At 41.5% G+C, this 12,406-nt stretch overlaps 1 protein-coding gene across 3 annotated transcripts; it reads right to left on the bottom strand.

Annotated features, from left to right (window-relative positions):
- Positions 1 to 831: 831 nt before the first annotated feature.
- Positions 832 to 12,250, bottom strand: BUB3 (BUB3 mitotic checkpoint protein). 3 transcript variants are annotated; one of them, XM_047825787.1, is made up of 8 exons: positions 12,123 to 12,250; positions 11,460 to 11,654; positions 10,747 to 10,816; positions 8,524 to 8,675; positions 5,749 to 5,907; positions 3,905 to 4,082; positions 3,407 to 3,623; positions 832 to 2,428 (listed from the first exon to the last, which is right to left on the bottom strand). In XM_047825787.1, exons 2-8 carry the CDS (start codon positions 11,652 to 11,654, stop codon positions 2,413 to 2,415), a joined length of 987 nt encoding a protein of 328 aa, XP_047681743.1. In that variant the 5' UTR covers positions 12,123 to 12,250; the 3' UTR covers positions 832 to 2,412. The 3 variants fall into 3 exon arrangements, with proteins under 3 accessions (XP_047681743.1, XP_047681741.1, XP_047681742.1); XM_047825785.1 differs by having other exon boundaries at positions 12,070 to 12,218; XM_047825786.1 differs by having other exon boundaries at positions 832 to 1,178; positions 12,070 to 12,218.
- Positions 12,251 to 12,406: the final 156 nt, after the last annotated feature.

The raw sequence follows: 12,406 nt of genomic DNA, 5'->3' as shown, positions 1-12,406 counted from the left end.
TGAAAACACCAAGGAATTACACTGGGCCATTTGTGGGGGGAAGCAGCTGTCATCATAAGCAGGCAAACCGCGAAGTGGCTAACGGTCCACAGGGGAGGCAAGGAGACACATTCAGGCTGAGACGAGTTTCAGGAGAGAGGAGAGGACATCCACACAGAAGTACCAAAAAAAGCTCTCCCACACCACCTACTTGAAACAGGTCCCAAACGTTGCTTTAATTTCAGTCACCTCTGACAATACCGTATTAATTCTCTTTCAGTTAAACAATGGTTTAAATTTCTGCTCTGTCCGCGACCAAGTGGTTATGACTCTAAAAAGCACATAATCACACTAAAGAACCAATACCGTCAGTTAGTCTCTGGCTGTTACATTATTGCCCATCCCAAGGGCTTCACTTTGATTTAGCATCTGATGGAGAAGTACAGCCGGGTCTGTCATCTGGCTCTGCGTGCGCGTGTACGGGGACCGCGCCAGCCCAGGGATGTATGGGCCACATGTGCCCTCCCGCACCAGCACCAGGAGAGCGCCAGGCCAAAGGGCGCCCGTCAGCCGTGCACGGTCCGTGCCCCCCCCCCGTGACGCAGCCCAGGCGGCTCAGGGGCCCCGTCGATCCAGAAGAGGGCACCAGGGAAATGGCACAACTCCAACAGATCACTTTAGCCAGGACTGAATCCCCAACTTACACCAGAATAGGCATAATTAAACGAGGCCGTGTGGACTTAAAGGTACAATGTCATCCCCACCAGGCCCTTGATGGAGGGAGTTTTGCTTTACAGAAGCCTTTTTATGAAGTAAATTACATTAATTACCAACGTTTAAAAACATCCAACATTTAAGGGTTCTGAATCTCTGATTTATTAGGCAGCACGGAAATAACAGGTTTAGATTATTTTACAAAAAAGAGCTCAAGCTGCTCATAAACAACCACGGGGCTTGCTGGGGTGGGGACAATTCTTCAGACCACCGCACGAGGACACAAAGACTCCTCACCCTACACAAAGTCAGCATGAAAGGGCACACAGACAAGTTGTTTTAAGACAGAAAACTGGGAAATCCACATACTAAATAAGGTGTCCACAATGACCATAACGCATCCCTTAGGGGATAAGTATGCATTTGTAGGAAGCAAAACAAAGCTTTCCACAGAGAAACCACTTTCACGAGATGATTACGTGGACCTGCAATGAAGAAAATACATTTCAAAAGATGGGTTCAGACTTGTACTAAGTTTCCACTGAAACACTTAAAAATAAGACCTTTCTCTGTTATCAAAAGAATTTTTTTAAAAACACGTCATGGATCAATTTCAGTAGACGTCCAAGTCCCATTCAAAAACGTACATGTGCAAAGAATACATATGAAACACCAAAAGTTTGACAACAGAAATACTATCTGGAACCAGCTAGAACAGGCCAAGCCAAGTTCGTGTTCTGCTTCAGGGCATTACATTAAAGTGAATCTCATTCTCACTATAATTTTTTTTCTTTTTAACCTTAATCACCAGCGGCTGGGCAACTGAAATGGACATGAGAACTATATAAATGTCAGAGAAATATGTAAACCTCATTAATGTTTCCAAAAATTCATTTAGAGATAGAAACAGGTCCAAATAGATGCCTGTCTAAATGTACTGCAATTACGTTACAATTATTTTTCCAAATACACAGATATGCTCTGTCTTTTCTCAGCTCATTACTGACTCAAACAATTTGCCCTTCTGGGATCAATTGTTTGCTAATAAATAATTGTTTACAGTCACAAAATGAAGTTAGGAGGTTTTCTTATTAGTTTTCCTTCTGCACCCTAATAAGATTGAAAACTAGCTGATTCCCAGGAGTCTAACCTTAACCTCGCTTTGTTGAACAGCCCAGGAAACGATGAACCATCTGCTTCGGAAAATAATGGACGGCCAAGAGGAAATACTGTTTAATTGTAGATTAACCTCCTCATGAGGCAGTCTGAAGCAGCTTTAGAATTAGCAACTACAACCAGCAAAAGAAACAAATGGCTCAAGAGCCTTTTCCTCCACCATTTAAGGTCCAGAAAGAATGCAAAGGGGTTTTTATTACCTGTGTTTATTTACAAACATGTTATTTCCACAGTGGAAACAAAAATTATCAAGGTCAAAACTGACTCTCAAAAGTGCAATCACTGCCCTCCAATTTTGTTTGCCCGAATACCTTTAATGCAGCAAACCATCAACCGTCTCATGCACTTAAGAGTGTTCGGTTTAAAAGAAAAAAAAAAAAAAAAAAAAATCAATAAAAACCACTTTTCCATTATTTTCAGGTTCTTATAATATTAAGATTAATATATTTCCCTGGTTTCTTTGTTATTAGTAATAAATCCACCATTAGGCAGTACGAATTGTTTTATTATCATCAACATGGCACTTAAGTAAATGAAATCTTGTCAAGTACATGGTGACCTACAAGTTCAAAAGAAAAAAAGAACAGCATGAGATCAAAATGGCCGGCCAGGACAAGAAACACAAAAGTGAGAGATTAAATGCAAACACAGCCCTTTATCCAACAGGCTTCACATACTAAGTCTTTTCTAAAGTCAAATCTGTAAAAATATGCATCATATGAAATATTTAACACTCTGCCCCTTCTCTGGGACTCAACCAATTTAGCAAGGATGTTAAACCATTTTAACTCAGAAAAGTAGAAGAATCTTGAAAACATTCAGTCATTCTATATTTACTGAGGCCTGGGTAGAGAGGGACAGAGAAGAGGGACAAAGACCCGCGGGGGCAGGTATTTTACAGTTTAACAAGCGCCTAAGTATCAGTTTTCCCTTAGGCCTGGTACAGGTAATTAAGTAAAGAGCTCTGCCCTGTTGGTACCAAAAAAAATGTCAATTGTTCCTCTCTGTCAACAGTTACAACCAAGAGCCAAAGACAGCTATGAAAATTTCAAAACTACGGAAATCTGCTATTCCAGGCAAGGCCATATTATTCTGGGTTTCCAGTAAGACCTGAAGGTCATTCACTTTGTGTAAATATTAAAGGAACAACCTCCGTGGAGAGGAAAGATTTTTGGTGGTTCAAATTCTCAAATATCTTAAACAGATTCGCTAAAATAAATTATTCTTGAATTCCTCAACTTAATTTTGAAGCAATGTGCTAGTAATAACTCCAGAGATTCAAATAATAGTGCCTATTCAAGAAGAATGAGAGTTTGACATTCTTCTCTACCAAACAACTGGGCACAATTTTATCCATCAGACGTCTATCAACCTACGGATATTGAAAGCTTGGGAGAACAAGATAAAATCAACTCCAACCCTACAGTCAGCTGTAATATCGAGCAGGCATCAACAATGCTATTCGTGAATTTAGAAAAATTAATAAATCCTGGGTTGAATGCAAGAAAAGGCTCAAATACAGGTGAAGCATACTCACTTGGGTTTTGTTTCGGCATCTGTCACTTGGCGAATGAAGATACCATCTTCAGGATGTTCCGTGTCATCCATTTCATACATATACGATGATGCTATTGCGAGCGTGGTCCCATCATTACTGAAGGCAAGCGATGCGATGCTGGTGGGGTACCGATGGAACTGGCACAATCGCTTTTTGTTAAACGGATCCCAAATGTTGACAAATCCATCAGAGCCGCCTAGAAGTCATTTCAAAAGAGGTAAAAGGGTTCTTAAAAAGCAGACACAGGGAAGAAAAAAAAAAAAAAAAAAAACCCAGGACCTTTAACGGTTAATTTTTAAGATCACATGAGTTACATTTTCCCCACAGAGGATCACATAAAATTTCTGCTCCCTAAATATCAGAAAAAGCAAGCACAATTTTTTTTTAAACCCTGACTAAGTATAAATGCCTCATGTTCAATTGCAGCAAAATCTGTTATCTCAGTGATGCGATGCAGGTTCACCTGCCATCCCGTACCTGTAGCAAATGTATTATGGATGTTGTGAAAGGAAATGGCATTGACCGGGTAAATCTGCTCAATGTTATTCTCCTTTAGTCTGTGACACTTGAAGGCATACTTCTTCTTCTGCACTTCAGGGCTCGGGTCCAAGTACTCAACTGCCACTCGACCTTCGATGGAGCTTAATACATAACCCTGCCAAGAGGGAAGCAAAGAAGGACAAAACTGGTGACTCCAGCTTCCCAAAACAAAGCACTGATTCCCAAATTCAACCTGTGCTAAAGACGGTTATTTCAGAAATGAAAGGTAAGTACAGCCAGGTTTTAATCAGGTGTAGGTTTTAAGCTGTACTAACAAAGCTATGACCATTCCAGAACTTAAGAGAACATGAATACCTGTTCTATAGAAAAAGAACAATAAAGCTATCACATCTAGTAACTTTTTAAAATATAGACAAGAATCCTAAAGGGCTTCAGTATCATTTATTCGTCCTGTCCAGAGGGGGCTCAAGAAGGGCTCAAATGTGTTCCATCAGTTGGATATAATTTGCTATGCCCTGGGCCTCTCTACCTCCAACAACTGTAAGAAGGGGGATTCCTCCAGTGGGGGGATCAAAGATCCAAATGAGCTAGAATGCCAGCCTTCCATCTCAGTCATCCTGCCCCTTGCATTGAACTACAGCAAGCTGAGCTCACACATAAACGACACAGATTTTCAACAATGTTCAAAAGTGGGTTACCATTTCAAAACTTTTCTCACCTTTCCTTGAAATGACAGTATGTCAAAGAAACCGAAACATAAGATAAATAAGGAGTCTGTATTTTTTTTTTTTTTAATTCTTCAAGGTATGAAAACAAATTATTCCTGAAGAACTACTTAGGGAGAAAAAAAAAAAAAATCAGTGAAATCTGAAACTTCCATGACCCACTAGAGATAGTCTAACAAAGTTTTAGATGTGACCTAAAAATGAGATTGATAAATGCAAGGATATTTTAATCACATGCTTAGATCTAGAAAAGTTTCACATAACTGCCATTCCTTATCTTCAATGGAAATTTACAATTTCCTGAGAAAAAGAACAGGGATCACCATTTAAGGCACTAGCCTTTTGAGATAAAGGGCCAAGAGAATAACCAGCATAACTGCATCCAGATCCTCAACCATGAAAGGACAGCAGAAGATTCCAAAGATAACTGCCGTTTTTAATGACTTTTCCTCTTGTAAAATTCTTACAGCAGCTGACCACACCACCAACTCTCCTTCAAACTTTCAGGATCTGAGGGGAGAAGGGGCTCAGTAATAAACAGGGCAGTCTTGTTTAGCAGTGATGACAAGGGAGGAGAACCTGTATATCAAGAGTAAGTCATTATGTAAAGAGCATGGCCTCTCTAACTTCAGTGGCTTTTTTTTTTTTTTTTAATCCAAGTGATGCTGTCAGACCTGCTAAAGAGCTCCATTCGTGTTAGGGTTACAAAGAGGCCAAAAAAAAAGAGAAGAGCCAATTCCATAATCCTGAGTTTCCAGACCTAAGTCTGAATTCATGGGTTTGGTGAATGGAAATGTCTGCAAAACCCTCTTGGATTACCGTATACCTGTCAAGCATCCTGGACCAAGGAATCAGAAGACCTCTGTTCCAACCATGGTAGATGATTTGATTTCTCTGAACGTCAAGGCCTTCTCTGAAACTGGGTTAACACACTACTCTGTAACACAAGGCTGCTGAAAACGTAACAGCAAATTCTAAACCACTACTGATTACAAACAAAAGAGAAGCGAAGCTTTAAAAGGCAATGACCAGTGAGATCCTCTTATTTTCAAACTGAAGGAAGGTTGGGGGGGGGAGGGGGGGACAGGTGCGCACCTGCTTGTTGGGAAAAGCCCGTATGCAGCGGGTCTGGTACTTGAGGCTGGACTCCCGGCGCTGCTGTACGTAGCCCATGTTCCGCAAGTCCCACACCAACACCCTGCGGCCTGCAGTGCCCACAATCAGCCGGTCTCCAGACACTGAGAGGGTATACACCTTTCAAGAAAGACCAAAACTCACTAAAATCCACCTATTTGCCAGAAAATATTTGGCCCCCCAAAAGTCCACTAATCATAAAACCATAAAAAAGTTAGCCGATCAGGTTCTCAAACACCGGTATTAAATTCTAAATATTACAGCTTTACAAACCAAGTAATTTGCACAAAATCTTCAACCCAATATATTCTTAGTACTTAGCGAAGTATTGTATTATGTACATTCTAACTCTGCAAAAACACTTTGGAAGATTTAATTCTCTTGGTGATAAAACAAATTATTTAACAATTTTTCCAGTCTTCTTGTTTCATTTAGTAACAATATAAAACCGTAAAAACTACTCAAAAAGGAAACAATAAAGCCATAAAACAATTCAAGAAACCTCTCCACGGGCATCTAACTTTTCATAAGATAATCATTTTCAAAGTTATTTTTCTATGACCACCTTTTGAAAAAAGATTTCATGTTTGACTCTAAAAATCTTGATTTTTCTCAGCTGTCACACTGAATAAAATTAGGCCTTTCTAAGAAGAATGAAGAAGCCATCGTCAATTAGCTGCTTAGTTGCTTTTTGTGGCATATGAACTCAAAAGACGAGGACAGTGGTCTGGCATGTGACAAAGCACATTCTTGTGCCCTGATGTCATACTAAACACTCAAGACAAAGTTCATCATTAGTGAAAATTTAAAAAGCATTTTCTCCCCTAAAAGCATCTATCCCCCGCCCCCATCATACCCTTTTTGCAGTATTACAACGACTTTCGCAAAAAATTCCTTTATAACAAGTTACAGAATTTCCGGCAAGCAAGCATTTCAAGTGGTTTATTTTCAAACATGCTATTTGGGGACCAAACAGATAGCAAACTGATGAAAAAGGCAGCACAATGTATTTTCCTGATCACGTTAAATAAGTTTTTTAAATCTAGACTTTAGATATATAATTGTACTCTGGTTATTACTTTCAACTAATAAGCAACTCTAATTGAACCCGATTTAGTATTTTAAAACCTGAAGAAACACTATTAAAAAATGAAGAGAACCCAGGCCCTGCAATGTAAGACACCTCTTTAACGTTCAGTGGTTAAAACACAAGATTAGTAGCCACCGGTGTGTTAACTGCATACCACCAACCAAAAATACCAAGTTAGGTTTAACAATTAACAATCAAATCATCTCCACAATCTGGCCTTCAAATTCAACCAACTAATCTGACTAAGGGAAATTACGAGGAATTAGAAAGATTCCAAACAGTAGATTTAGTTAAGCACATTTAAATAAGAAAGATGTAAAGCTTTACCAGTTTCCTCACAAAACACATTTGCAGAAAACCAGAAATTAACCTAAGACATGTGAAACGCCAAACTTAAACAACACAGAATCCAGAAAGAGATCGATTTATACTAGCACGATCAGATTGGGAATTTTATCTTAAATCTTTACTATACAGGTGACACACAAGCTTCTAATAGGGCTTTCTATCCCCACTGATCGTAAATCAAGTGAAACCACTGTCATGCCACTGACTAGGTCTATACATTTATCAAAGAAAGTATTAAAAAAAGTGACATAATGAACCTTGCTGAACCAATAAGCAGCTTGATTCAGTGTGGCTGTCCATTATACGATATTCTGTCTGCAATTTATCACAGCTCTTAACATGTTACATACAACCATAAATCAAAACTAGAAACAATGCAATTATTTTATTCTGAACAAAGGTCTTGCCAGGAGTAGATTCGACTGTGATGTGACAAAAATAATGGCTCTTTGGATGCACTACAGTATATAATGATGGCTAGCAGGAACTGAATAGTATATTTACACTAAGGAAATAGATTCAAGTGAAGGATACCTTTAAACTGCTAAAACAATCAATCTTTAAAATCAACTACCACCTGATAAAGGCTGATGAGGATACAGCAAGAATGCTCAATTACTTTCATTGTCCAGATGAAAAGGTTAGAATACAGAGTTTCAGTTTTAAAAAGCTTCCCTCAGTACAGCCTTCAAACTACATCGATCAATAATAAAAACAAATACACAAATGGCAAAAACCAAGGAATGCAGGACACCTTTCTCACCTCAAGTGATAACCCATCTCACCCTCTTAACAGTCCGCTCAAATGAAACCTCGGGTCCTAAGTGAAAATGAGTGACACTCCATCCTACTCCCTGGTTTGGGCATGTCAAACCCAATTTAAGGCAATCCAACGGTCTCTGCTAAATGACTTCTCTGAAAAGGCAAGGAGTTGCTTCTCAGTCCTGGGATTTAAAGCATTAATAATACACAGCAGTGGGTTTATTCACTAGTGCCATCTAGCACAAAGAGGACAACAGAAAAAAAAAAAAAGTTAACCCACACACCAAAATTCATTTCCTTTTGCTTCAAAACATCTGTGTTGTAAAACAGACTCAATTAAGTATTCTATACGCCCAGCATGGGGTTTGAACTCACGACCCTGAGATCAAGAGTCGCCTGCTCTACTCACTGAGCTAGCCAGGTGCTCCTCATCAACTGGTAGTTAACCTTCAAGTTCAACACCACCTTCAGCAAACGTGTACCAAGTCAAATCACCCGTGAGACTAAAATTCCTGTTATGAATGGAAAGAGCCTACCTTTTCAGGCTGAGAGAAGGTTCCTGCATTACAAGGAGTTCTGGGATCCCACAATTTAACCGTCTGATCCCAGCTCCCTGTAACCATCACATTCACTTCTGGACAGTATTCAACACATCTGATAGGGGCATCATGGGTTCCAACAAGATTTTCTACAGTGGGGGGGAGAAAAAGAAAAAAAAAAAATCACCCACCTTTACTACCTCTCCTGAACAAAGATTCCTCAAGTGAATAGAAGGAAACATTCATTAAACTGTAATGAATCCGCTTCCACCAACTCGATGAAAACGTCCGCACACAGAAAAATGTCTCCATGACTACAGTCATCCATTCCTCTGTTCACCTTACAATGCATAGTTTGATTCACTGGCATGACACATACCAAAGGCTGACCTGAATTTCACATTGCATTAAATGGGTGGCATAGCTGTTATTTTCCTCACTTGATTCTAGATTCCTTAAAAATCAGAAACCTTGTCAAACTCTACAGTTCTGACTTTATCTACTGCAGGTTCTGGTACATGGAGGTACTCAAATATCTGCTGAATGAATGAATGAATGAATGAGTAGAAAACTCTGGTCTCCTGGAACTGGATAAAACTTGCTGCATTAGATTAATATTTGTAAGAAACTTATTTACGTGGTAACAGTATCATCTGAAAGCTAGGGGACAAGGAAGGCAGAGAGTCTCAGGATGAGTCCCCTGGCTTTCAAATGGTGGATCAAGTTTCCAATACACAATTTCCTTCCTTTCAATTTCAACTCTTCACCCAATCTCATTCATTCATTCAACTAACATCTGCTAAATGTCTAGTATGTGCCAAAATCTATACCACATGCTAAGGACACAACAAAGATTATGTGGTCCTGATCCTCAAACAGAAAAACCACCTATTTAAAAATGTATCACTGACACACACAAAAAAATTCCTCATGAAGTTCGGCAATGACCTCCTGCAAATAAACAACTAATTCCCTTAATTATAGTCTCCATATCAAAAATCTTTGTATTTCAGTGTGTTTTTTCTCCGAAGTTTTCCAACAAAGAGGACCCAAACCTGCAAGCTAACTTACTGTGTGGAATAAGCTGCTAACAAACAAAACCAAACATCTGCAGTTCGAAGTTACATGACAAGGGGACTTTCATGAAATATCCTCTTCTGAGTTGTTTGGGTTTTTTTGACTCAATATTGTGCCCATCCTCTTTCCATCCTCCCACTGTCCAGCTCACCCTCATGTAGTCATATCTTTGTACCTCGCCAACGGCTTCAAGTACAACTCTACCTAACAGATGCATATACAAAAAAGACATTTTTTTAATGCTCCAAGAACTCTGTGCATTTAAGTTCCATTGCACTTCTGCTCTGCTCCGAAGTTACCATAAAAAATTAAGTCATTTCCTATCTGCACCTTAATTAATTTCTTAATTTATTCAGTTAATTTCTGAAATTAACTATAAGAAAATGTGTCATTTTATTACTCATTCAATAAATGCAACTCAGGCATATTCTAGGCTAAATAATCACACAAGTGGAATTAATATAGAAGCTGGAGATGACTGGCTATTTTTACATCTAGTTTTTAAAAACCTATCTTCCTTCAGTCTGAACCAAAATAGCTTCAGAACAAAGAACACTCAAACATCACCACTTTCCTGGAAAATCCCAATGTACAGGAGACTACTGTGGAATCCAGTCCACTTCTGAGGACAGGTTAAAGTCATATCCTTAAGGGCAACTTCATGTAAAGACTTAGAATGGAGATCCTAATGGAACTGAATTTACTGAGAAAGTAAATGCATTGTATTTTGTGATCAGTAACTTACGGTTATCATTTTTAAAAAAATTCCTAGGGGCGCCTGGGTGGCGCAGTCGGTTGAGCGTCCGACTTCAGCCAGGTCACGATCTCGTGGTCCCTGAGTTCGGGCCCCGCGTCAGGCTCTGGGCTGATGGCTCAGAGCCTGGAGCCTGCTTCCGATTCTGTGTCTCCCTCTCTCTCTGCCCCTCCCCCATTCATGCTCTGTCTCTCTCTGTCCCCAAAATAAATAAACATTGAAAAAAAAATTTTAAAAAAAAAAAAAATTCCTAAATTTAAGCCACTTTTACTTGTACCTAAACAACTTGGGAACTAAGCAATTCAGAAGCCACTTTTACTAAATAAACATTTACACTTTAGTACCTGAGCTGAGAAAACAATAAACTGGTAGAAATGTGGCCATATTACCTTGATCCGTGTTCAAATCATGCATTTTCAATTGATGGTCTAACCCCCCACTCCAAGCATGCGTTGGATCCTACAAAATAAAAGTTTCAAGACATTTAAAAGTTATAGACATTTACACAGTGTTTCAAAATTCCGGTTCCTACAGCCATCTGTTCACTTTGAACAGCCATTTGTTCACATGTGCGTGTATGTGAGAGGATGTGAGCTCTCTCTCTCTCACATACACACACACACACACACACACACACACACACACACACACACACACACACAAAACCCCAAGCGCACAAAAGAAAGCAAAAACTACATCAGCAAACTAAGGAGAACTGTTTCGGCACATTGGCTGAGAGGCAAACAGGCATTTCATTTCTATCTCCTAGTGAAAAAAAAAAAAAAAAAAAAAACCTTCCTTTTTATAAGGCAACCAAATTTTACCGTCTGGTGGCAAATTTCAAATACAAGTGTCATGTATCCAAAAAGTTTGCAGGGTTACCCCACTGGAAAGGAGACCGAGTTTCCGACTTCTACATAACCCCAACGCCAAAAGTTAAAGTAAAAAACGGCATTTCGCTCAAGACAGGTGTTCAGGAAAACGTCAAGAGCTGCCCGAATGCCTACGGACAAAAGCTTCTACCCAATGCTGTTAGAAGGACGCTATGAACACAGGATCCCCGAAAACAAAGAGCGCAGGTGCGCGAACTGAGAACACGTACGTAGAAGGCACAGTCCAGGACGGCGCCGGTGTGCTGGTACTTGAGCCGCATGGAGTTGGCCGGCACATCGTAGAGGCGCACCGACGTGTCCCAGGAGGAGACCAGCAGGAACTGGGACGTGTTGGGGCTGAACTTCACCGAGGAGATGCCGTCCTCGGGTGGCTGGTTCAGTTTGAACTCGTTAGAACCGGTCATCTACGGAACAAGCGACCAGTCAGTCCCCAAAGGTCCAGGACGGGGTGCTGGGCTGGCCGAGCACTGGGGGGAGGGGGGCGGGGGGGGGGGTCACGGTGAAGGGGTGCCTTCCCGGCAAGGGGCTGTCTCACCGGGGAGGGAACTAGCGAACGTAGGCTACCGGGCGTCTGCGCCTGCGCGGAGCGTGCGCGCCCACCGCGGTCGGGACTCACCCGCTCCTCCCCCGCCGCCCCCGCTCAGCGCCCCAACCGGCCCGACCTCTACCGGCGCACCCCTAACTCCAGCCCCCAGCATAGCCCGCCGCGGGCTCCCGCAACCCGGCCCCTCCGCCGGGCCTAGCGCCCCAGACGCTCCGAAAATAAAGAAGGATGGAAGCGAAACGAGCTCCCTATGGACGGCTCTGGCAGCTCCGGACCTGGGGAGTCCCCGACGGGTCCGTCCCTGCGCCCAGTGGCCTCGCCCCGCTACCTTGGGCTCCCTTCAGAAGCAACTTGGCCGCCGCTCGCGGACGCGCCACCTCCTCGCTTCCCTCCGAGCACTCGCGGGCTGGGCGAAAGAGGCGGAGAGGAAGCTCCAGCGCATGGCTGCAATTGGCTAATTTCAAACGCCAACGTCTCATTCGAGGCCGCCAATTGGTCCGCTCCGAGGCCCGGCGTCGGTCAACCCAGTCATCTTGTTCCGGCTCAAAGGCAAACCACGGTTTTTCCGATCACGTGGTCTCCCTTTATCACAAGGCTGAGCCCCCCGGCCCG

Source organism: Prionailurus viverrinus, chromosome D2 (assembly GCF_022837055.1).
Source record: "Prionailurus viverrinus isolate Anna chromosome D2, UM_Priviv_1.0, whole genome shotgun sequence".
Classification (NCBI taxonomy): Eukaryota; Metazoa; Chordata; class Mammalia; order Carnivora; family Felidae; genus Prionailurus; species Prionailurus viverrinus.
Note: the sequence above shows the minus strand (reverse complement) of the source record. Positions and strands in the feature narration are given on the sequence as shown.

Coding starts and splice junctions, on each gene's coding strand:
- BUB3 (XM_047825787.1), bottom strand. CDS start 11,654: ATGACCGGTTCTAACGAGTTCAAACTGAACCAGCCACCCGAGGACGGC. Junction 10,817..11,459: donor TCCTGGACTGTGCCTTCTAC/GTACGTGTTCTC, acceptor TTTATTTTGTAG/GATCCAACGCATGCTTGGAG. Junction 3,624..3,904: donor CCATAATACATTTGCTACAG/GTACGGGATGGC, acceptor AATGACTTCTAG/GCGGCTCTGATGGATTTGTC.